We start from the raw sequence: 25,970 nt of genomic DNA on the forward strand, positions 1-25,970 counted from the left end.
AATGAGATCATGCGATACTTATCTTTCTCCAACTGGCTTATTTCGCTAAGCATAATGCTCTCCAGGTCCATCCATGCTGTTGCAAATGGTAAAAGTTCCTTCTTTTTTAGAGTAACATAGTATTCCATTGTGTAGATGTACCACTGTTTTTTAATCCACTCATCTGCTGATGGGCACTTAGGCTATTTCCAAATCTTAGCTATTGTAAATTGTGCTACTATGAACATAGGGGTGCATATATCCTTTCTGATTGGTGTTTCTGATTTCTTGGGATATATTCCTAGAAGTGGGATTACTGGGTCAAATGGGAGTTCCATTTTTAACTTTTTGAGGAAACTCCATACTGTTTTCCACAGTGCTTGCACCAGTCTGCATTCCCACCAGCAGTACACAAGGGTTCCTTTTTTTCCACATCCTCTCCAGCACTTGTCATTGCTTGATTTGTTGGATATGTTTTAAAACCATCCTATGTGGCTTCCCTGTCTCCCTCCTCCCCGCCCCGCCCCCCCCCCCCCCACCAAAGATTCTGATTCAATATCAGAATGGGGCCCAAGAGTGTTTTTAACAAGTATCTCAGGTGATTTTTATTTTTAAGGAAATTTAGGAAGCACTGGTAGTGGAAGAGAGGGACTTGTGAACTTGAGCATAAAGCAGAATGATAGCCTGGCCAGCATAGCTCAGTGGTTGAACGTCAACGTATGAACCAGGAGGTCAAGGGTATATGCCTTGGTTATGGGCTCGATCCCCACTGGGGAGCATGCAGGATTCAGCCAATCAATGATCCTCTCTCATTATTGATGTTTCTATCTCTCCCTCTCACTTCCTCTCTGAAATCAATAAAAATATATTTTTAAAAAATAAAGCAGAAGGTTAGGTTCAAGCAAAGGATTGTAGAAAGCAGAACATGAGTAAAGGAAATAGGAAAGCAAGCCATCTGGCATGGAGAATACAAAGGGGAGAAGGGACTGGAAGGCGATAAACAATGGAAACAATTGAAGGTTTTCATGCAGCGAGAATGACAGGATCAGACTTGTATTTTAGAAAGATGCTTCTGGCAAAGGTGTAAAAGGCATACTGGAAAGGGGAGAGATTGATAGCACAGTCACACATCATGAGGCTCTCTTGAGAACCAAAGTGAAAGCTATTAAGGGTGGGGGGCAGCAAGGATGGAAAGGAAGGGAAGGATTTGAGACAGTGTTGAGATGTGATTAATGGGACTTGGAAACTCCCTGTTCTGTAGAGAAACTTCTTCGCATTCTTACCCTTTTCACCCTCTCTAGCCCCTCCTCTCTTCAGCTGGACTTGGCTTTTCCTTGACATGCATTCTGTCTCTGAGTAGTGTCTGCCTACTCTTTCTGCACATGCTTCTCTGAAATATTCTGGCGCCGGGCGTCAGGGGTGCTACTCCGCTACATTTCCATACTGTTTCCCATCTCTTGTATTTTGTGCCTTGTTCTGAAGTTCTAAACCTGTGCTTTTAGACTCACAACTATCTACTGTAATCCTCTTATCCTCCCATTTGTTGCATTGGGGGGGCGGGGAGGCGGGGGGAGGCAGGGGTGAAGCCTCAGGATCAAGTTCCTTAACTTCAAGGGGACACTAGCTTCCAGATTCATTCTCTTCTCAATGTTTCTTAGTGGGGGTGCTATTAGCATTTTAGATGAGGCAGGTCTTCTTTATGCAGGATGTTCATCATTTTTGCCTTCCTTCAAATGCTGGTAGCACCCTGTGACATCGTGACAACCAAAAAAAAGCAAAAAGGGGTGGAGGAGAAACCCCAATAAGATTCCCACATTTTCCCAAACGTCCCGTGGGGCCAGTCGTGCCTCCAGTAAAGCATCACTGGTCCACATAAATGATCTGACTGATATTCTGGACTCACAATTTGTTGATCTCCCCGACTTCTTCAACCTGCCCCTTGTCTCTCGTGCCCCTGTATCTAATCCGAACCCCATCATCACCCAGACTCTACCTCTGAAATGTACATCTGGAAAGCCTACTCCTTGACTAGAGCCTCCTGTGCTTCCATATGTTATTCGCACTGATCCTGCTCTTTGGCCACTCCAGGACACCCAGGCTGTGGATGTCGGTCCCCTTCCTGGCTGCACTTCCTTCTCTGCCTGACTTGGTCAGTCATGTCAGTGAAACTCTCACACTTTCCTTAGTTCCCTCCTTGTCCAGCTCAGCCAATTCTCAGGTTAGAGGGTTTGAGTCTCACAGTTGCACTGATGAGAGTTAGGAAGTTGGAAAAAGCTGTTCATCTTAGGGGCATTCTTAATTTTGCAGTGAGAAAGTGCAAAGGGATCTTAGAGAGCGTCAGAGCATAGCAGTTTGTCTTTTCTCCAGGAAGGTTATAAGGGCAAATGGCAGTTATGCAACACTATAAATCCTGAACTCTTTAATTAGAATTAATGTGCCAAGTACTGTGCTAGACTCTTGATAGAAATAGAGACTACCTCTAATCCCAACAAAAACTGCATGAGGGAGGGACATTATTCCTGTTTCATAGTCGAGAAAACTGAGGTATAGAAAGTAACCAGCCCATATTAGTATTTTGCTTCTGCCTGGTATTTTTCTTCTGATGCTTATATCCTAACTACTGAACTGGCTTTGAGGGATGAGTAGAATTTTATTTGGTTGGTTGGGAAGATAGTGGTGACATGGCCAAGGAAGGGGATATCAGGAGGTAAGGCACAGAAGTAGGATAGGGCACAATGTGAAAATCAGAGATCTGCCTGGATTTCTTCTTCAGGTTTCTTACTAAGTGGAGACGTATTGCTGATATTCCTTAAGGCTTTTAGGGTTCACTCATTGTGTGCTCCCTAAGCAGATTGCAGGACTGTGTTCTACAAGGCACATATGAATGTCTCCTTCCAACACCTGGTGACCTGATTTTCCCTTATTTTTTGAAACACTCTAATATGGAGTTTGGAATTAGTAAATCCTATACAAGCCTAGTCAAGAGACTGTAGGAACACATAGGCGGTTTCTGGTCAGAAATTAATATAAAATTTGGAGGAAACTTAATCTGGCTGATGTTCATAGAATTAGCTGGGCTTTACTTTTTTGTGTCGGTGAAAATGACTAGCATTTAAAATATATTTTAATGAAAACACTTTCTCACTCTCTTTAAATAAAAACTCAAATCTGAATATTTTATTTCATTATTATTTTTTAATCCTCACCGAGGATATGTTTTTATTGATTTTAGAGAGAGAGAAAGGGTAGGGGAGAGAGAAATATCAATGTGAGAGAGACACATCGATCCATTGCCTCCTGTATGCACCCCAGACCAGGGATCAAACCTGCAACCTAGGTATGTGCCCTGACAGGGAATCAAACCCACAACATTTTTGCTGTTCAGGATGATGCTCCAACCAATGGAGCCACCCCCCCAGAGCAAATCTGAAATTTTTAATCTGAAACTGCTCTGGCATGAGGACTTAATAGTTCTTGGGCCACAGGGTTAGATGACATGACACCACTAATTCCCAGTGCTGTTGAGGAACCTGTGAGTCATGTCCTCCTTTGTTGGAAGTCCTTGTGACAGCCTTCAGGGGCTTGCTTCTTGTCAAATGTTTAACCACTTTCAGTTTTGGGTTCACTAAGGAATATTCTTGTGAATTTAAGGAGTATGTGCTTTTTCTAATTCAAGCATCTTTAATACATATTTTCCCCAGCATGGACGTCTTTTTGTACTTTTAATGCTGGTAACAATATGCAGTTTATGCGGGTGCTGTGGATCTCCTCCATATTTTTCATGAATTCCAGGTGAGGGCTAAAACACTGTATCTGGAATTCTTGACTTGGTAAATTTGTGACGAATCCAGTCTGTACAAACAAGGGATTGCACGCCTTTTGTCATAGTATGTTATCTCCCTGGGGGCCTCTGAACTATTGAGCGCAAAATCCTGGCCATGAGTGTGGTGACTGTTCTCTGTAGAAGCCATCGACAGGAAGTTGAGCAGAGGAAAGGCCGCTCGCTGGGTTTTTCTAATTGTTAACAATGCATTTACATGTATATGTAGATAAGAGTAATTTTTCTAGCATCAGAGCTTGTCTCATGGGTACTTTATAGCTCCAGAGTTTTCTTTTACTAAACTTCTCTGCTATCTAAATAATTGAATTTGCGGTAAGGAAGGGCCTATTGATGGGTCCATTTGAATGGCTAGCTTTGATTTCACTTACCATTGACTTCAACAGAGCATAATCCTTTGCTTGATTAAAATTTGACTCTTTTTGTGGAATTTGGTTTCTTTGCAGAAGGCTCCTGTTTGACATTTTCAGAATTAAAGGGAATCTAGCTCAGTGGTTTTTAAACTCTCTTAACTGAGTTCTTCAGAGGAACCTCAGGAGGTAATTCTGAGAAAATGGGATGATCTAAAGGGCTGAGCCTGAGCCCTTTCACCCTAGTCATCCTGCTTTGATCCCTTTTTTGTGTTAGGTTCTAAATAAGATATCATTTGAACAGAGTATTCTGCAGCAAAAAGAGCTTAAAAACTACTGACCTGGCTAACCTTCATCCCATTCCTCTGACAGAATATGAACTTGATGTCCAGCAACTATGACTGAAGACCACACCCTACATAGTGGCAGAACACAGCACACATATTCCTCCCCCTCCCACAGTGCCTTCCCCTGTCACAACTCTTCCCACTCTTGTTACCTACTCCATAGTCCCAAGGAAGAACAGGATTTATATTTAGTTTTCTTCTTCAGTAAGACAAGAAAAAAAATTGACCCTTAGATCTTCCTGGTTAACCTCTTTGCTTCTTTGTAATATTTTGGTGGTGAAATTGTTCCAGAAGAAAATACATTCACTAAAACTTGGGAGTTTCCATTTTCCCTTTTTGGCTCAGTGTTCCCTTTGCTCTATCTGAGGGCTTATAAGTAAGAGTCATGGCTCAGGAACTTTGTTTTCTGGCCTTAGAAAAGTTTGAGACACTGTTATTACTCCCCAGATAATTTTAGCATCCTCCATCAGCTGCCTGCCTCACAGCTGAGCATTAATGAGCAGTTGCAAAATTAAATTCAGCATGTGAAGAAGAAAAGACTCAAGGGGGGAAAAAAAAAACCTGGGCAGGGAAGAGAGATGATATTTTAATCATAGAAATCTCATTGCAAATATTTCCTCCTCAACTTTCAATTTTCAAAATGCCTCCGCCCCTTCCTCAAATCAGTAACCTTCATATTTTGTGTCAGAATAATGCTAATAGCTCTAAATGCCTTTGAGGAAAGTCTGAGGCCAGAATCCTGGTCTAACACCAAATTCAGAAGGATTAGGCCTTAGCGTCTCTTAGCATTCTGAGGGTACAAAGTGTAAAAGTAGCAAGAACCTGGCTTGGGAGAAAGCAGTGGTATAGAACCCGTCTCCCTTTGAATCTACTATTTAGCAAGTACTTCATTACAAATAAAAGGTGGGGATATTTGGTTGGGAGTTTCAAAACAATTCAGGACAGCCATCAGTATATATAGATGCTTCAGTGCTAAAAGGTCAGGACTGAAGTGAAAATTAGTTTGATCTTCTTTCTTTAAATCTGTGTTTCTGTTAAGACAGTAAAGGGAACTTCTGAACTTATTTACCCAACTACCCACAGTGTAAATATTTTGCCTTGGAGAACAGTTGACTAAGAATAAATCCATTTGCTGATTGGCTCTGGCTTTCATATATTGTATTATTGCTGTAATACACTGAAGATGATTACCAAGGGTTGTGGAAACACAAGTTCAAGGCAGGTTCTTAGTGCCTTCCTAGCTATAATCCACTGTGTTTCTGCAGTTCCATTTTTAGGTACTCTCTCAGACATATGTGCAAGTGGGGAGGGAGGGATATATGTACAGGGACATTCACCACAGCACTATTTACAATGGTAGAAAACTAGAAACAATCCAAATGCCCATTAAAAGGAGTATGGGTAAATTAATTATACTATATTCACAATGGAAGAAGATCGCCAGGCTAACCAAGGGCTTCTGTGTTGCTAAATCGAGATGTTTGTTAGCCTTTGTCTTGCATGACTTCTCACCACTTCTTCCTTCCCACATTTTTTTCTTCTCTTGACTTCACTGGCAGTTTACTGCTTTTCCTTCTAACTCTCTGCCTGTTCCTTGCCATTCTCTCTTATCACCTCTTCTTCCTCTTCTGACTCTTAATGTTAAGGTCTCCAGGACTGAGTTCTGGGCCTTTTCTTGCACTACACACACTTTGTAGGTGATATCATATACTCCTGTGCTTTAATACCATCTGTGGGCAGACAAGTCCTACATTTATAGTATTAGCTCAGATTTCTCTTCTGAGCTCTAGACACATGTATCTAATTACTGCCACCATCAAATGGATGTTTTAGTTAACATGGCTAACACTGACCTCTTGATCTTCCCTATCCGCAAATTCACTCCTCCTTCAGAATTCCCCATTCCAGTAAAGTAAATAGTACTTCCATTGACCCAGCTGCTAGAAACCTGGGGATCACTTTGACTTGTTTTCCCCCACCTCTCATCACCAATGTTGTTGATTCTATCTCTGAAGTATGTTTCAAATCTATTCACTATTCTTTATCTCCAATGCCACCACCCTGGGCCAAACCAGCATCATCTCTCGCTAATGCCACCCCCATTCTCAGCCCCCTCCAGGCCATTCTCCACATAGTATCCAAAGAGCTCTGTTAAAAACATGCATTGGATTGATGACCATTTGTTGTACCTAGGATTTTTTAAAGTTTTTTCCCCCCACTGATTGATTTTAGAGAGAGAGATAGAGAGATCATTTTGTTGTTCCACTTATTTATGCATTCATTGGTTGTTTCTTGTATGCGCTCTGACCAGAGATCAAACCTTCAACCTTGGCATATCGGGATGACATTCTAAACAATTGAGGTACCTGGCCAGGACCTCACTGTATCTAGGATTAAGTTAAAAACCCTTACAAAGCCCCTGCTTCCAAGCGTCATCTCCTGCTCTCCCCCTTTCTCAGTGCACTTCAGCAACACTGGGGGTCTTTGTGTACCTATACATGAAACGCTTTCTTGCCTTGGGGCCTTTGCGTGTGCTATTTTTCTGTGTCTGAAATGCGTTTCTTGCCTCATTTTGCCTATTTTTCTATTAAGTTATTTGTAATTTTCATATATACATACACACACACACACACACACACACTAGTGGCCTGGTGCATGAAATTCGTGTACATTAAAAGGGAATTAATTAGAGGAAATATTTTAATATTGCTATTTGCCCTTTCTCTATTATAGAAGTGTCAGAGATGAAAGAAAATTAGTAAAATGTATATGAAAATCTCCCCCCTGTCAGAGTCTGGCGTGTGCCACGGGACCCAGAGTCAAGTTCCCCACCACCCTTGTGCGCCTCGAAATCGCACGGACCTGGCCGGCCCCACCCCCGTCAAGTCCTGCAAGGAGGGGGGTGTGCAGCCTCAGGTCCCCCAGCCTGGTGCCAGGACAGGGGGCGCAGCCTCAGGTGCCCCAGCCCCCCGTCCCCTGTGTGAGGGCGTGAGGGCGTGAGGGCGTGATGACCATTTGCATATTAGCTCTTTATTATATAGGATGTGTATATTTTTATTGGTTTCAGAGAGGAAAGGAAAGGGAGAGAGATAGAAACATCAATGATGAGAAAGAATCATTGATCAACTACCTCCCACATGGCCCCTACTGGGGATGGAGCCCAGAAATTGGGCTTGTTCCCTAACTGTGAATCAAACCATGACCTCCTAGTTCATGAGTTGATGCTCAACCATTGACCCACACCAGCTGGGCAGTTGGTCATTTTCTTATTAATTTGTAAGAGTTCTTTGAGATATTCTAGAGAAATTAGCCATTTTGTGTAATATAAGTTGCAAATATCTTTCCAGCTTGTTGCTTAACTTATAGCACTTCTAATATCATTTTCTTTCATCACCTCTTTATGGTCAGTAAAATCCCAGAAATTTTGGGGTGTTTTTTTACCCTATCCTATAGAAAGTTTTGCTCAGTTGCAGAGTAATACTCAACTGAATTAGATGCTTACTAATATCTGATTATTAAAATTTAAACAGTGATAGGAATGGAAGGAGAACATAGAAATCATCTCACATAGTCACCTAATTTTGTAGGTGAGGCCGGTAAATGATAAATGAAGTGATATAACCCAGATCACACAGCAGGTAAACAACAGTGCCAGAATCAGGACTTTTTTTCTGGCTTCCATTTTGTATGAGGTTATTCTATTTAACACGCATACTAAGAAAGTTCTGAGCTTCTGAAGTTGTTTATTAATTGAAAGTTGGTTTTGGTAAAGAAATGGGACCTGGGTGGAGGGGGTCAATGGGAAAAAAAAGGGGACATCTGTAATACTTTCAACAATAAAGATAAATTTTTTAAAAAATATATTTTATTGATTTTTTACAGAGAGGAAGGCAGAGGGATAGAGAGTTAGAAACATCGATGAGAGAGAAACATCGATCAGCTGCCTCCTGCACACTCCCCACTGGGGATGTGCCCGCAACCAAGGTACATGCCCTTGACTGGAATCGAACCTGGGACCCTTGAGTCCGCAGGCTGACGCTCTATCCACTGAGCCAAACCAGTCAGGGCTATAAAGATAAATTTAAAAGAAACAACAACAAAACAAAACACACAGAATGGGCCCTTGCCCATCTGCTCTTCTTCTCTCACCTCCTTTCCCTCTACAAATATCTTGTGAATTCTGAAATTCTACCTTAATACAGAGAAAAAAGCAGCCCTTTGAACATGCCCTTTTCTGGGGTTGGATTGTTGCTGAGGCATGCAGACCCAAGGAGAGGCACATGGTTTCTCCGAGCAATAGTGCCACCTTCAATGCTTCACTCAGAGGCTCTGAGGGAGCCAGATTAATGTTCTGGGTAGTCTTGGAGGTTTGCTGCCTCCTGGACCTCCCAGGCCTCCTTGATCTTCAAATGGAGAAAACCTGATCTCCACCCCCCCTCCCCCACCCCCCTCCCCCTGCTGAAAAGCCCTGGGACTTTACTTGATTCTCAGGGAATCTCCTGAGCCAAGTAATAAAAATGATAAAGTGCTAAAATTAATAATAAATGTAATAAAGTAATAAAAGTAATAATACATTATATATGCCTGTTTATCAAACCTTAGATGACATTGACTGTAGGCTGTGCCACTATTTCATGCATCGCTATGAAAAAATACTGCTAATTAAACAGGACCAGTGCTTGCTTAACACATAAACTTTTCTCATGTGTCACTCTTTTTTTTTTTTTTAAATATATATCTTATTGATTTTTTACAGAGAGGAAGGGAGAGGGATAGAGAGTCAGAAACATCAATGAGAGAGAAACATCGATCAGCTGCCTCCTGCACGCCCTCCACTGGGGATGTGCCCGCAACCAAGGCACATGCCCCTGACCGGAATCGAACCTGGGACCCTTCAGTCCGCAGGCCAACGCTCTGTCCACTGAGCCAAACCGGTTAGGGCTCATGTGTCACTCTTATGTGTACATAAAAAAGTAAAATAATTTTTCTTTAAATGCCAAATCATAGTATAATCTCTTTAAACACATTTTAAATTGCATTTAAAACATGTGTAGTACCATCAAATACATTTAACTGAGCCAAAGTGACAATACCAATACTTAGACCAAATTCACACATGTGCAGGCAGTGTGACTACCTCTGGGCTGACAAGAATGGAAGATTTCAAAGGCATTAATGTGGAGGAAATGTACATGCTAGGATTAATGCAATGCCATATCCTTTGACTAATCCCAAGGCAGTTTTACACACGTGATCTCATTCAGCCTTCTGGCAACCCTGGAAGTAGCTGTATAAAATCATTTTCTAGATAAGAAAACAGGCTTAGAGAGATTAAGTGACTTGCCAGACATCATCATAGTTAATAAGTGATGAGACTGGGACTGACACCCCAGACTTTGTGGGTACTTTCTGCTCTACCCAGTTGTTTCCCAGCATTTGGCCTCATCAACTTGGATGTGTTATATCAGAGCAGATGACAGGAACAGCAAGAGGTGAGGACCACTCTGATTCTCTGCTTCTTCTGATAGAGTTGTTAAAGATCGTTGCTGTTAGACATAGGTTTGCAAAAGTTGTTTTCTTAAAGATTGAAATAGTAAAAATATAAGTTTAATTTGAGGACATTCTCTTTTTCCCTCCCTTCTCTGAAGGTACCAGAAAGCCGCTGAAGAAGCAAATTCGGAAAAGAGGAGAAATGTAAGTACTCAGAAGGCCCGGGGCATGTGAGGCCTCAGGAGCAGAGCCTGTGTGGCCCAGCCACCTGCAGCCGCTGTGGGGCTTGGGCTCCCTGTCAGCTGAGCCAGGCGCTTGTGCCAGCTGGTCTGATTTGTGAGCCATTTGCTCAGGAGAACTTGGCTTAGGTGCAGGGAATCATTTTTTCACAGATGTACTCCTTTTGAACCACTTTTTCTTTCCTGAGTTGAGTGAAGGACAGAAGGCCAAGTGCTTTGCCTGAGGTTACTAAAATGGCTTATTACTTCTGCTCAAATTAGGATACAGGGCTTCCTAGGCTGCCATTCTTTTTTTTTTATTTTTAAATATATTTTATTGATTTTTTACAGAGAGGAAGGGAGAGGGATAGAGAGTTAGAAACATCGATGAGAGAGAAACATCGATCAGCTGCCTCCTGCACACCTCCTACTGGGGATGTGCCCGCAACCAAGGTACATGCCCTTGACCGGAATTGAACCCGGGACCCTTGAGTCCACAGGCCGACACTCTATCCACTGAGCCAAACCAGTCAGGGCATGCCATCCTTTTTTCCAAATCAAACAACGAGAATTTCTTTATCTCTGCATTTAAGTGGTAGCAGCTGTGCAGCTATTGTCCTCCTCTGGGTTCTTTGTTTGAAACAAACTTCTTGACCCAGTCTAGTTAGCAAGTTTCTGAGCTGCAGGATCCATCAAAGTCTAAAACCTCAGAGCAAGCTCTCTGCTGGTACCCATTCTCTACTCTCCCTGCCAGCTAACTTTCCAGCTGGGTTGTATGGTGTATTTCTTTTGAAATTTTCCTCATTTAATCTTATGGGGGGGAGAGGAGCCTCACATACTTGGACAAGAATTCTTTAATTTGGCTGGCATTACGAAAACATCCTCCTGGCAGTTTTCAGTACCTAACCTGTTTAAATTAGTATATAACATGCCCCTGTCAATTTGTTCTCTCTAAAAGGGGGGAGAGGGTAATGCTAAATGGGTCCTTAGCTTAATCTTCCTGTAATTCAAAAATTGGATCCCCTCAGGTACATTGTAAGAAAAAGCTACCATCATTTCACTCAAATACTAGTTTCGGTTTTTTTAAATCTTTTTATTTATTTATTTATTTATTTATTTATTTATTTATTTATTTATTATGTTACTGATTTTGGAGAATAAGGGAGAGGGAGAGAGAGAGAGAAACATCAGTGATGAAAGAGAATCATCAATCAGCTCTCTCCTGCACACCCCCACTGGGCCAGACCAGCTGGGCTCAAATGCTGGTTTCTTTTCTTTATTCCTTCTCTCCCCTTGCCTGCTATTTCCCCCCACTTTCTGTCCTTCCTTCTTTCCTTTTACTATTCATTTAGCAAATATTCAAAGAGCACCTACTATAAGCCACGCCCTGTTTTAGGCATTCATACAGACTACCTCCCTGCCACCATAGAGTTTACATTCTAGTGCAGTGATGGCGAACCTATGACACGCGTGTCAGAGGTGACACGCAAACTCATTTTTTTGGTTGATTTTTCTTTGTTAAATGGCATTTAAATATATAAAATAAATATCAAAAATATAAGTCTTTGTTTTACTATGGTTGCAAATATCAAAAAATTTCTATATGTGACACGCACCAGAGTTAAGTTAGGGTTTTTCAAAATGCTGACACGCCAAGCTCAAAAGGTTCGCCATCACTGTTCTAGTGAGAGAGACAGACAAAGATATTGTGTCAGTTGATGATTAGAGCTATGAAAACATGTAGCAGCTAAGAGAGATAGAGCGTAGAGTGGTCAAGGAAAGGTTCTGATAAGGAGACATATGAGCAGAAATCTGAAGATTTGAGCCAGGGAGAAGAATGATTCAGGCAAGAGATAAGAGCACATGCAAATGCTCTGAGGCAGAAACATTCTTCATATGCTTGGGTAATAGGGAAAGCAAGGCGATATAGGGCCATTGTGAGGACCTAGACTTTCTTTCTCTTTTAAAAAAAAATATTTGTATTTATTTCAGAGAGGAAGGGAGAGGGAGAGAGGTACAGGAACATCAATGATGAGAGAATCATTGATTGGCTGTCTCCTGCATGCTCCACACTGGTTATCGAGCCCATAACCCAGGCATGTACCCTGATGGGGAATCAAACTGTGACCTCCTGGTTCATAAGTCGACACTCAGCCACTGAGCCACACAGGCCTGGCTGAGGACTTAGACTTTAACCCTGATGGAGTGTTTGTATGCAAAGGAGTGATGTGATCTGGTTTAAATTTTAAAAAGAGGAGAGACTAGAGCTACAATGGCAGAAGCATGGAAGCCAATTATAAGACAACTAGAGGCCTGGTACACCAAATTAGTGCATGGGTAGGGTCCCTAGGTCTGGCCAGTGATCAGGGCTGACCAGGGCCTTCCAGCTGCTGGCCGGGGCCTCCCTTCCCCAGCTGCCAGTTGCTGGCCAGGGCCTTCCTTTGTTCCATGCTGCCCCTGGTGGTCAGTGCACATCATAGCAAGCAATCAAACTCCCAGTCTCCCGGTCAAACTCCCAAGAGGACACTTTGCATATTAGCTATCCTATATAATAAAAGGCTAATATGCAAATAGACCGAACAGTGGAACAACTGGTCGCTATGACACACAATGACCACCAGGGGGAAGATGCTTAATGCAGGAGCTGCCCCCTGGCAGTCAGTGCACTCCCACAGGGGAAGCGCTGCTCAGCCAGTAGCCAGGCTCATGGCTGGCGAGCACAGCAACGGTGGCAGGAGCTTCTCCCGCCTCCGTGGCAGTGCTAAGGATGTCTGACTGATGGCTTAGGCCCACTTGGGCCTAAGCCATCAGTAGGACATCCCCTGAGGGCTCCTGGACTGTGAGAGGGAGCAGGCTGGGCTGAGGGACCACCCCCCCCCCCCGGTGCACAAATTTTGTGCACCAGGCCTCCAGTGCACTGGTAGGGTCCCTAGGCCTGGCCAGCAATCAGGGACCATCTGTGGGGTGGCTGGTGGGGCAATTGGGGGACCCCCGCTGGCACTCACCTTGGCTGGCCTGGAGCCTGTGGGCTGGGGGTAGCTCCTGCATTGAGCATCTGTACCCTCGTGTTCAGTGTGTGTCATAGCGACCGGTCGTTTCTCTGGTCATTCCGCCATTTGGTCGATTTGCATATTAGGCTTTTATTATATAGGATTGTAGTGATTTAGGAAAGATATGATAATGAATTGGACTGGAGTAGTAGCCACATAGGTAATGAGAAGTGGTCAGGATTTATACTGAAGGTAAAGAGAAAAAGAAAAATCAAGAGTGGCAACAATGTTTTTGGACCAAACACTTGGGAAAATGCGATGAGGAAGACCATAGTAAAAGCAGGTTTAGAGTAGGAGAAATATTAGAAGCTCAGCTTTGGACTTATTAAATATAAAAATTTTTATAGTTTTTTTATCTAAATGGAGATGTCAAATAGGAACTTGGATGTACAAATTTAGAATTGGAAGAGATCTGGGCTGGAGATGAGAACAGATATATATCAACATGTCAGTGGTATTTAAAGATGCATGAGATGCATGAGATTACCTAGGGAGGGAGTGTAGCTAGAGGGAAGTTCTGAGGACTGAGATGAAGGGTACCTTGGTGTTTAATGGTTGGAGAGATAAGGAGGAACCAGCAAAGAAAACTGAAGGAGAGCAACTGGTGAAATAGCAGTGAAACAAGAGAATGTCAGGAGTCAAGTGAATAAAGTGTTTCTAAAAGGAGAGTTCTCAGCAGAGTCAAACACAGACTGACAATTAATGTTTGGATTTGGCGACATGAAGATCATTGGTCATCATGTGCTGTTTGGGAGTGGGACAGAGGCCTGAAGAGCTAGGTTCAACAGAAGTTGACACCATGAGTGTAAACAAACAATTATGGAGCATAAATTTATGGAGGAATAAGATGTGCTCCCTGCCTTCAGAGTTTGGAAAATAGAATTTATAATCCTAGTGTGATAAGTACCATATTAAAGAAATACTCAAGGTGCTGTGTTTTAATTTAGGAAAGATTTATAACCTGGCCTATGCCATGTCAAGAAATGCTTCCCAGTAGTGCCTGAGTGAGCCCAAAGGACAAATGGGAATTAGCTTTAAAAGTAGGGTAAAGGAGTGGCAGAGGAGGCAGCACATATACAACGTGGAGGTATAAGAGAATAGGCACCTTTGACAGTTGAAAAAATAATTGTCACATTCATCAAGATAAAGAATTCATGGGGAAAAAAACAACACAGATTAGTCGGGCCAGTGTGGCTCAGTTGGCTGAGCATCATCCTGTACACCGAAAGGTCGCTGGTTCAGGTTGTGGGTTCAGTCACTGTCAGGGTGCATGCAGGAGGCAACCAATCGATATTTCTCTCACACATCAATGTTTCTTTCTCTCTCCCTCTCTCTCCTTTCCTCTCTATCTAAAAATCAATAAAAATATATATTGTTTAAAAAGAGTAAGGAAAGGCGGGGGACATATTAAAATGTGAGGAATGAAGGGAAGAGAAGGGAGACTTCAGCCTTAGATAAGGATTAGTGTAAGATGCCTGTAGGATTTCCAGGAGGATTAATAGGTAAGAGAGATATCTGGGTAGAGTTATGGGTTATGAGTCATCAACAGATAGCAGAGGGCTGAAACCAGATTAACTACAGAAAATATGTACAGTGAGCAAAGAAGAGGACAAAAGACAGAGCCTAGAGGGACCTCGCCATAGAAGAGAGGAACAGGGGAAGAGAAACCAATAAAGAAAATTGAGAAGTGGTCAGAAAAATGGGAAGAAATCTAGGAAAAGGGGGTATCACATACACCATGGAAGGAAGTAATTTTCAAAGCTGGGAGTAATCAGTAATATAAAATGCTGTAGAGAGATCAAATAAAATAAATCAGAAGTGTCCATTGCACTTGACAATTGAGGTAAAAGGATGTGAATAAGTAATTAAAGAAGAAACAATAAAAAAAAGGAAAAAAAAGAAACAATAAACATGAAAAATGCTTAGCCTCACTAATAATCAAAGAAATTTAAAATATTCATGAACTATAAATTGTAATGTAAACAGTTGGCAGATTTTCAAATGGATAACATTCAGTATGTGAAGAAGTATGAACTCATACACTGTTAGTGAGAAGTCAGGCAATACTTATTAAAATATTAAATATATTTCATACCCATTAATCCAGCATTTCTACTTTTAGAAATTATCACACACAAAAATCACAAGAAAAAGAAAATAAACTTAAAAGATACTTATTGCAGGATTTTTTATAATACTGAAAACTTTAAAATAATTCAGATATTCATCAATGAAGGAATGATAAATTATGGTACATATATTCAGTAGTATATTGTGTTGTATATTATAATATATACTAAGGCCTGATGCACGAAAATTCATGCACTTGGGGGCAGGGAGGGGTCCCCTCAGCCTGGCCTGTGCCCTCTTGCACCCTCTTACAGTCTGGGACCCCTTGGGGGATGTCCACCTGCTGGCTTAGGCCCGGTACCCCAGGGAGTGTTCCTAAGCCGTAGTTGGACATCCTTAGCACTGCTGAGGAGGCAGGAGAGGCTCCCACCACCGCCGCTGCGCTCGCAGCCACAGCTGTCAGCCCAGCTTGTGGCTGAGCAGAGCTCCCCCTGTGGGAGCGCACTGACCACCAGTGGGCAGTTCCTGCATTGAGCATCTGCCCCCTGGTGGTCAGTGCGTGTCATAGCAACTGGCTGTTAGGGTCAATTTGCATATTACCCTTTTATTATATAGGATAGTATTACTATATGGGTAAGATTTCATGTACTGACATATACAGATATCAAAAGTACATTAAATGATTAAAGCAAGGTACAGAACAGTAAGTATAGTATGAGTTTATAAAATACATATAGTTTATAAAAATAAGGGAGAAATTGAGAGCATATACACCAAAATATTGGCAGTGGATATCTTGGAGGGGAGGGATGGGGATGTCAAATAGGGAAAATTATAGCATATTTTCAAGACATGTATGCACCAGTATACATTCCTATATTGATCGTGACTTTTTCCTTCTAACAAGTTTTTTTATTACTTTTGTAATTGAGAAAAATAATGTTTAAAGTAAAATAACAAAATGGAAATTTTTAAGAGGTAATTTGCGATCTTGATTAGTGCTACTTCAGAAATATTTTGGTAATAGAATTAGAGTGAATGGAAAGTGATCAAGTGGAAATAGCAGCTGCAGGTCTCGTGCTTTCAAGACACTTAACTCTGAAATGCAAGAGAAGCAATAACTAGAGGAAGACATAAAGTTGAGGAAGGGTTGCTATATTTTTTAAACAAACTTGTTATTTTGAAATAATAATGAACCTACAGTAGAGTTACTAAGATAGTACAGAGAGTTCCTATATACCTCCACCCACCTAGGTTCCCCTAAGGGTAACATCTTACATAACTATGGTACATTTATCAAAAATTAAGAAATTAACATTGGTGCAACACTATTAACTCAACTACAGACTTATTGGAGCTTACCAGTTTTTCCACTAATGACAGAGGATTGTTTTTAAGATCCACTAGACTTGCAAGAAGTCTGAACTGTCTCTGGAAGAACAAGAAGTGTCCATATAAATTTATAGAAGTGACTAATCAGGTAAAAGAACACTTAAACATTCTACCATGAAAAGCAAGTTAGAGAAACATCAGGGAACAAGTAGGCAAATTTATTCCTTTAGCAAATAGTGGGATAACCTAAATTTCCAAAAATTTACTCCTCATTTTCTCTTCCTCTCCCACTTATTCTTAGGACCCAGAAACACAAACCATTAATACCATGACCAGTTATATTTCCAGGTTCCCTTCAAGCATGGAATATGCCAGTTCCTGAAATCTGTGCTGTCTGAGCACTCATCTCCAAAATGACTGGCTATCACTTTTCTGAACAGCTCTCAGCCTAGGAATTTCTTCCTTTCCTTGGAGGCTGTACATCCAGGTAGTCCATGTTTCTAATCCCACTGCTGTATCCTACCAAACACCCGCCTGCTTTTTAAAAATATATATTTTGTTGATTTCAAAGAGTAAGGGAGAGAGATAGATGATAGCTAGAAACATCAATGATGAGAGAGAATCATTGATAAGCTGCCTCTTGCACACCCTCCACTGAGGATCAAGCATGCAACCCAGGCATGTGCCCTAACCGGCAATCAAACTGTAACCTCCTGATTCATAGATTGATGCTCAACCACTGAGCCACACTGGCGGGCTGGGCAAACATCCTCCTGCTTTTAATGTGAACATTCCCATGTCGATTTCAACATTAAAGCTCATTTGACCCAGCCTCTTCATTTTACAGGTGAGATAACTCAGACCCAAAGAGAGGAAGGGACTTATTCAAGGTCATACATCTCAGAGTGACAGAGTGAGGACTCACCCTAATTCCAAGTCAGATGCTCCTGCAGAAAGGACACTGTATTGAATCTCCTTGGTGTTCCTGAGCTGGATTCAGGCAGCCAATTATGGTCTAGAGCAGCGGTTCTCAACCTGTGGGTTGCGACCCCTTTGGGGTCGAACGACCCTTTCACAGGGGTCGCCTAAGACCATTGGAAAACACATATATAATTACATATTGTTTTTGTAATTAATCACTATGTTTTAATTATGTTCAATTTGTAACAATGAAATTGGGGGTCACCACAACATGAGGAACTGTATTAAAGGGTCGCGGCATTAGGAAGGTTGAGTACCACTGGTCTAGAGGCAGATCTGCCAATATTCTCAGCCTTGCTGGGTAGAATGAACAGTGTGCTAGATGTCACTTTGAAAAAAGAGGCTGTGTAGCAACCAAGGGCCCTTGAGAACTTGCAGCATCCTTGACCTCCCATTGCCTTATTCTGAGAAAATAGTTGGGAAAAAGTTAAAACCTTGATACAAATGACATCAACTAGAATCTTACTTTATTTTGTGTCCCACACCTACAGTGTAGAACAGTAGAGACTATAGAGAAAGTAGAAAGAACAGTGAGAGACATTAACCCAAGTTCAAGATTTGGGAGATGACTGAGTACTGTGGATGATCACCATTGTGAGATATGGCTTAAGGGGTAGAGAGGATCATCCATCTAATAATAATTACCACTTACTGGGTGCCTATTTATGTCAAATGCTGCATTACATGCTTAATATAGCCTCATTTATTCTCCACAAGAGCCCTGTATGGTAGTTTCCAGAAATTAAGAAACTTGCCCAAAGTCACTTGGTTGGGTGGAGTTGTATTATACGTACAAGTAATACATATTTATTGTAGAAAATAAAGAAAAAGAGAAGAAATTATAAGTGACCTATAATCCAATATCCAATGATAGCCCGGACTATCTTAGTCCAATACTCTTTTCACTGTGCTGACCAACCTTTTTGTTCTATACCTTCTTGCATCTCTTTCTTCCCCAGAAAGACTGTAGCCTCTGCTCCTTCCCCATTTGTGCTTCCCCCGGGTCCTAAAGACCTGGGCACCTGGCATGACCTGGAAGTGCTGCCAGGAATGACTTAAGGGTGTGGGGCCTTTAATGCTGTCAGACCACACAGCCCTGCCCTTCCCCTTTTTGTCTCCACTCCAGCACTTTTGAACTTGTATCCTTAAGTGCTCCTTTTAATAAAAGAGCACATGTGCTCCTCCTTAAAATGCCCCCTCAGGGATGTTCTCCACCCAGGCCCTTGTTTGGGACACTGCTGGTATTCTATCACACATCCCTCTCTTCCTAGTCACCACGAGTAAAGTAGAAATGACCATTTTCAAGCTGCTTACAGTAACATCAAAATTATTTCATATTCTGTAGAAGCTTGTTTTGTGATATGAAGATGTCTAATTTTATTTTTATATTCATTTTATTACACAATGCGTACATATTTATTATAAGAAGAAAATACAAATGCCCATAATCCATGATTCAAGAGTAACCCATTGATTTCCTGACTATTTTTTTTTCCCAGAATACTTTTCTATGCTTATATTTAGAAAAATACATGTGTATTAAAAAATGGAATCATGCTGTCTCATAATTTGCCTCTTTCCACTCAAAAGCATCTTATGAGCATCTTTCCACGTTAACAAATGTACATCAATCACATGATTTGTCTCTGAGAAAAGTAGTGTCCAGTTACGGAGGCAGAATGCCACTTTGATTCTCAGGGCTCCTGTCTGGGCAGGGCAAGGGCAAGGCAGGTAAAGTTGGAGACCAAGATGACTCATCCATTGTGTGGCAGGAGGTACACAGAGCCAAGAGTGCCGCTGGCAGTTAAGGTAGCACCAGCTTCCAGAGCTTTTTTTTTTTTTCTCTTTCCCAACAAGAAAACTTTTCATGCTTCTTATATCTCTGATCCATACATGTTTCCGCCAAATCTTGTCAGCTAAGTTTTAACACTAAAATCAAGCAGTTATTCTGTAACTTTTAAAAAAATCTTTATTAAAAGTATTACATATGTCCCCTTTTCACCCATTGACCCCATTAGCTCACCCCCACCCCTCAGGCTGTTCTGTAACTTGTTTTCAAGCCTTGTAGCTACTTGATGAAGTGGCTCTCAGCATGTGTTCAGAAGAGGAACAGGGAATCTTAATTCCCCATATAGCTACTAATCCTGTTTAATTCCCCCAAAGTCGTTCACTACTAGGTGGTTTGCCTTTTCTTTCTCAATTGAAAGACAGGTGAGTCACAGACTACAGGAATGGAGGGCAAGAAGGTAGTATTGGAATTTGTGGTTTGTTGGGAAGGTGGTGCTGCTCTCTTTAGGAGTACTTTCAGAATATGCAACACTGAATTTTATTTAAACAAACATGTTTCCTCTGTTATTGTGGAACAACATTGGCAGTTTCCGGGTTGTTTTCTATCTGTCTTATATTTTGAAATTAATTCCATTTTGACCCAGGTGAAAGTGAACTCTTCTGAGATATTTAAATATCTGTCCTTCAATCAAGAGAGTGGGTGTCGTTGCTTTCGTATGAAGCCTGGCTATTTCTCAGCCAAAAGATCTCTAAAATAGTGAATTTTCTGATAACTGAAAATTTACACATGGACAAACATGTAGAAAAGAGCAGAAAAAAATTAGATTTTTATGTAAAAATAAGACATGACTGTTTATATGCATGTAAATTGTCAGATATAATGAAATATTGTTTATGCAAATTTAAATTCCTACAAATAGTAGCAATCCTTGATGCTACTCCCCACAATTAATGTATTGTGTAGTTTCAGCTATATTGCATTTTTGTTTTTAAAATAATAAAAAAAAAGCACCATATAATTTTGTGGCATGTAATGATGAACTTTTATTCATGCATATTTACAGGCTTTAAGGTACCTGGTGTTTGCTTTTTCTTTCTCATTTCCCCCATTGATCTTTGGATAAAAAAATCTCTTGTCTCCAATGTAACTGTCATTAGATCTGGGCTCTCCTTTCTCCTCATTTTGTCCTTATAAGGCTATCCTGTTTTATCACTTCCTGCTTCAGCTCCTGACTTTTTCTCTCTTCCCCTCTCCCTCTCTTGGGTGGATGCTTTTTCTCCATGTGGCAGGGCTGTAACTGTTCACAGCTGTCTGAAACGCCAGTGGACCCGGGGCAGCTTGGAGTTTTAACTTTCATTTTACAAAGAACATCATGTTTGAATGTTTCAGCAGGCAAGTTGTAACTGGCACTTACTTCTTATTCTTCTAGAACACCGAAAATCCCCCCCAGCACTTTCGAAGGGGAATCCTGACTGCGTTAAAGAAGAAGTGGGAGAACCCAGTGCTGGGAGCTGAGTCTCACACGGACTCTCTGCGAAACAGCAGCACTGAGGTCAGACACAGAGACGACCATCCTCCTGCTGAAGTGGTGAGCACCTCTGCCTCTGGGGCCGAAGCTAACCGAGAGGAACAAGTCCATCCCAGAACTAGACTTGGGTCACCAGCTGAAGCCCATATTCAGGATCCGTATCACCGCATTGAGGACAGTGAACCTCTAAAAGACCACTCAACAGGAAGGAACAAAATGGAAAACTGTCTAGTAGGAGAATCCAGGCATGAAGTAGGAAAGCCCGAAATCAGTGAAAACACAGAAGCTACAAACAAAATAGAGAAATATAATGTCCCGCTGAACAGGCTTAAGATGATGTTTGAGAAAGGCGAACCATCTCAGACCAAGGTAAGGACTGGGAGCATTTAAAGCTTGATACAATCGATTCACATAGACAAAGCTGGTTTTCTAATCCAGACAGTTTGAATAGTGTGGAGCATGTGGTCTGTAAGTCTTGAATCAAGTTCAGTGAGTTAATTAAAAATCTTGAATTATTTGCATAGATGGTAAGATTTGTGAGGTTCCCACCCAATTTCTTGTGAAATCAAGCTCACACAGGGCTTCAGGTTGATGTCTAGAAAGGAAGAGAGTTTGATGTCAATGTGATTTTGTGTTTTTGTAAGCTTGCCCTTTTAATTTGTCTTCCTGTGTCTTTTGTCATTTGTCGGTTTGGGGGGTGGAATTACTGCTGAAGCGTTCTCTTGGACACAGCTGCAGGCTGAGTGTTAGGGCCAGAGTTTAACGTTAAGACTGAGGCTTAGTTGTCTCTGCTAGCTGAATCCTTTCTCCTCTTCTCAACTTCCTCATCTGTGCCTTCCAACAAATGTTTTCTATCAGCTAAAATCCTCTCCCAGGAAAAATCAATGAAGATAGCCAGACTAGCTGTAGCCTTCAGGATTTTTGACTTGCAAATGCACAGGGTTGCATTTTCCTACAACTGTTAATGAAATTTGATCCTTCGTGTGGATTGCAGACCAGGTCCCCAGAGGGAATTACTTAACTAGAAAATGAGTTACATATGCTGGTGACTTATAACACAATCCAAGGGCTGCAGAACGGGTAAATTTTTCCAGTTTTCTCATACTTTCCTGCATATCTGGCTTTGTACACGAGGATGGTTTGTTATAACAGTCATTATAATGAAATAAACAGATATGATGGGTAGCAAAGCCATCATTTACTTTAGATTCCATCTAGATGGGAATGCTGAATTTTTAAAACTAAATATTTGGCCCAAATCCCTGTATTTGTGGTAATGGTATGAAGCGTTCTTTCTGAGATAAAAATTAGATAACTATCCTAATCCTCAATTATATATGGGGTGACTTAGTCAGTTTCTTCCCATAACTTACAGTTCCTGGAGCTTTCCTGCCTAGAAACATTCTTGAGTGTTTAGGGCTCATCTATTTGAGAATGTAGAAAGAATTTTTAAAGATTTTCAAACCTAGAACCCTGCTCTGTAAATGAGTTTTAGCTCCATTTTAACACTGAAACCAGCTGGCAAGAGATGTAACCACAAAGCAGTTTTACAACTTTTCTTAAACTCTCATCCTTCCCAACTTGTAGTCCTCTCAGCCTGCCAACTCCCTCTTTCTTCTTTATGGTCTTAATAAAAAAAAATTTTTAAATTTAAATGGGAAAAAGAATTTTAAATGGAAGGAAAAAAATGTCAGAAATCCGAAATAGAGAGGAAGGGGCTTTGTTGTGACTCAAAGCGCCATTGTAAGTCTCCTCCTCACAGACCCTGCTAAGGGGCAGAGCAGCTGATGTCATGCCAGCACACACAATGTAGGTTCAGTGCAAAAGGCTGCTGCATGTCAAAACTGGCCTAAGGTGGGAAATGACTGGGATTGCAGCAAACAAAAATGCTGATTATGTGTAAGGATCTGGTGAGAGACTTTTTTCTCATAAGTGTCTGCTGAGAGATGGGTCAGAGCAAGCCTGTCTCTTTGTGGCTGGTCAGAGTGGAGAAAACATTCCTGATATAAAGAACTGTGAGCCCCCAGCCCAATTTCATAGGCACTGAGCAGCTAACGGTCCAGGAAGATTGGGGGTGGAGTGATGGTTGTCCTAAGATTAGACTTTTTAAAGTACCTTTTTAAACTTCTGGAATAAATAGTCTTTTGTCACTTAATGGACTGCTCAGGGCGTATAATACACAGCAGCCCTTGGTTTTATTAGCTGTTTCTAAATAAGTAGCATTATCCATGTTGGAAACAGTATAGATTACTTTTAAAAGTTTTGTCTAATATTTCAGTAAAACTGTTAAAAATTTTGTCTACTTTAGGCTAAGGAATAACTAATTAGTTTGAAACTAGGTTATGGTTATTGTTAACATAATTTCAGCTTTAATAAGGATAAGGCAATTTAATTAATTTGTTGTTCCATTTATTCATGCATTCCATGATTTTTTTTATTTTTTATTGATGTTTTACAGAGAGGAAGGGAGAGAGATAGAGAGTTAGAAACATCGATGAGAGAGAAACATCGATCAGCTGCCTCCTGCACATCTCCTATTGGGGATGTGCCCGCAACCCAGGTACATGCCCTTGACCGGGATCGAACCTGGGACCTTTCAGTCCGCAGGCCGACGCTCTATCCACTGAGCCAAACCGGTTTCGGCTCCATGATTTTCTTGTATGTGCCCTGACCAGGGATCGAACTGCAACCTTGGTGTATCTGGAGGACGCTGTGTTGTAGGTGGCAGGAAAGGCACCATGTGCCTGACAGGTGGGCTCAGACCAAACTGGGTTCAGCAACCTCGGTACTTGGGTTCTGGCTAGGAAAGAATTCAGAGCAAGACCCAAACTATAAGAGAATATTTATTGGGTAAATTACAGAAGTAGAAAAAGTAATTCCTCGAAGAAATAGGTTTAGGAAACAAGTTCTAGAGGTGAAGGAAGGGCCCTTGGAGCTTGGAGTGAGGAAGCTAATTGAAATGGGGGGGGGGAGCGGGGGGGCGCAGCACTGGGTCCTCTCTCCTAAGTGTTTTAAGGGTGGAGATTTTAGGGGAGGTCCCAGGGGAAGATCTTAATAGAACATTTCCAGGTGAGTCCATTCAGGGTTGTGGTCTCCACTGGTTGATTGGCTGGCACCAGGACAGGGGGTCATTATTCCATGCAGCTGATCCTGAGGTCAGCCTTGGCTGGTTTTGTTACTTATCTGGGCCTGGAGTTACAGCTGAGGCCTAGATGTTATCTCTAGGGAGGAAAGGTCAGGGGATCCAAACCTCATGGCCAGTAATATGCTAGAGGAAGTAAAGTCACCCCGAGGGCAAAGTCCTACTCTACAACTGGTTGTCCCTTGCTAGGCACGTGGGGCTTTCCACCCTGGTGACCTTCTGTGCCTGGCCCATTGTCCTTGCTCTGCTCATGTTTGTTTGCCTACAACACAACCAACAGAGCTACCCGTCCAGGGCCTCATGGTATATTTTAATTCTTCTAGTTAGTCACATTTTAGTTGTGTTAGCTTGTTTTACATTACAAAGGTAAAATAGTACATTGGCTGAAATAAACATGGAAATTTCCCTTGCCCCACCCCCTTTTCACTTCTTTGCTACTTCTCTCCCCTTAGACCTCTGAACCCATGAATTTCCCTTAGAATTTCTGTTCCTCTTATTATCAGGATCATTATATGAATGGCTACCATCAAAAAACCAACAAAACTTCACTTGTTAATATGAGAGAACAACTGTCCTTCTTCAAACAGTCCAACATTTTTGTGGTTTTCCCAAGTTCCTGGAAGTGACACTGAGTATTTTGTGTAGCTTTATATAACGCTGGTACATACCAGTGTGTATGTGTTGGTGTAGTGGAGCAAGCCCTTGAGAAAATAAGGAAAGTAAACTAAAGTCTGATCTGTGATCATCAGCTATTTTATCTATAACCAACGAATCTATAATCTACATCAAAGAAGCATTTTATATTTGCCTTCTTGAAGAATGGGTATGTGTCTATAGGGAATCTCTACATTGTTATAAAAATACCCATGACATTTTATCTTCTCTTTTCATGGTTAATAATTGCATGTGTTCTTTTATCAACTTAATGTCATCTTAATAAGATTTTTTTCTTCTGCTTTCTTAATGTCTCAAGTAAATTATTTGGAATTAAATTCCAAGAAGAATACAGTTTTGAGGATGTTCATAATTGGTATCATTTGCATATTTTTAAATCATAATTTTAAGATGGGCTTAGAGAAGAAAGGGATTGACAAACTCATCATTACAGTGGTCATCCTAGTGTAGGGTAGTATATCTTTAATTTGCCTACCAGAGAATTATAAATCTTAAATTGACTCAGCATCCTACCTCCATTAGATACATTGCTAATGCTTTAAGTACAGATGACTGGTTTTTGTTAAATAAACACAAGAATTATCCTTGTTTTTCTATCAATGCCATCTTTCTCGTATATCTTATTAAAACTAAATTTCTGCAGATTTATTATTATTCACTCTTGAATAGTTTATAGCTTCTTCTGTGATTTCAAATGTAAAGAATAGCCTCTGTATAGTGGATAATTTCTCATAAAGACCTCATACTAGTATAAAGAAGTTTTATTTATCCCTACTTAGTAACTGAGTAACTGTTTGGTCTTTTGTGGTAAAATGATAATGACCCAGGTATAAAGGTGCCAGTCAAGGAATTCTGATCTTTTTCACTGTTTGTTGCCCTAAATAGCTGTCCTTGATATGCCAACTGATGACCAGTCATCTCTTTTCTGCTTACTTTCATGCCAAATAACTACTTAATTGGTTTCTAACTGGTTTTCATTACAATAAAACATGTTGAAAAGTAATAGCAGGAAACTGGAACATTCTCTAAGCAATGTTGGCTACATTGGAGTTTGGAGGGGTCAGAAGGACATCATTTGCCTCCCAAATATTTACCACCTTTGTCTTCTTGCTATTGGGCTCAATCCTGGATTAGACATGGTGTGTATCCAGATGAATGTATTAGTCATTTCCTCTAGCCTT

At 41.2% G+C, this 25,970-nt stretch overlaps 1 protein-coding gene across 2 annotated transcripts in view; it reads left to right on the forward strand.

Annotated features, from left to right (window-relative positions):
* The window catches only part of LIMA1 (LIM domain and actin binding 1), a 98,316-nt gene that overhangs the window by 42,176 nt on the left and 30,170 nt on the right, over positions 1-25,970 (forward strand). For both annotated transcript variants that reach the window (XM_081082643.1, XM_081082644.1), the window contains exons 3-4: positions 10,163-10,208; positions 20,874-21,341. In XM_081082643.1, coding sequence (XP_080938769.1) covers positions 10,163-10,208; positions 20,874-21,341 — 514 coding nt within the window. The remainder of the gene's footprint in view (positions 1-10,162; positions 10,209-20,873; positions 21,342-25,970) is intronic.

This window comes from Myotis nattereri, assembly GCF_964212035.1.
Source record: "Myotis nattereri genome assembly, chromosome: 2".
NCBI classification, from domain to species: Eukaryota; Metazoa; Chordata; class Mammalia; order Chiroptera; family Vespertilionidae; genus Myotis; species Myotis nattereri.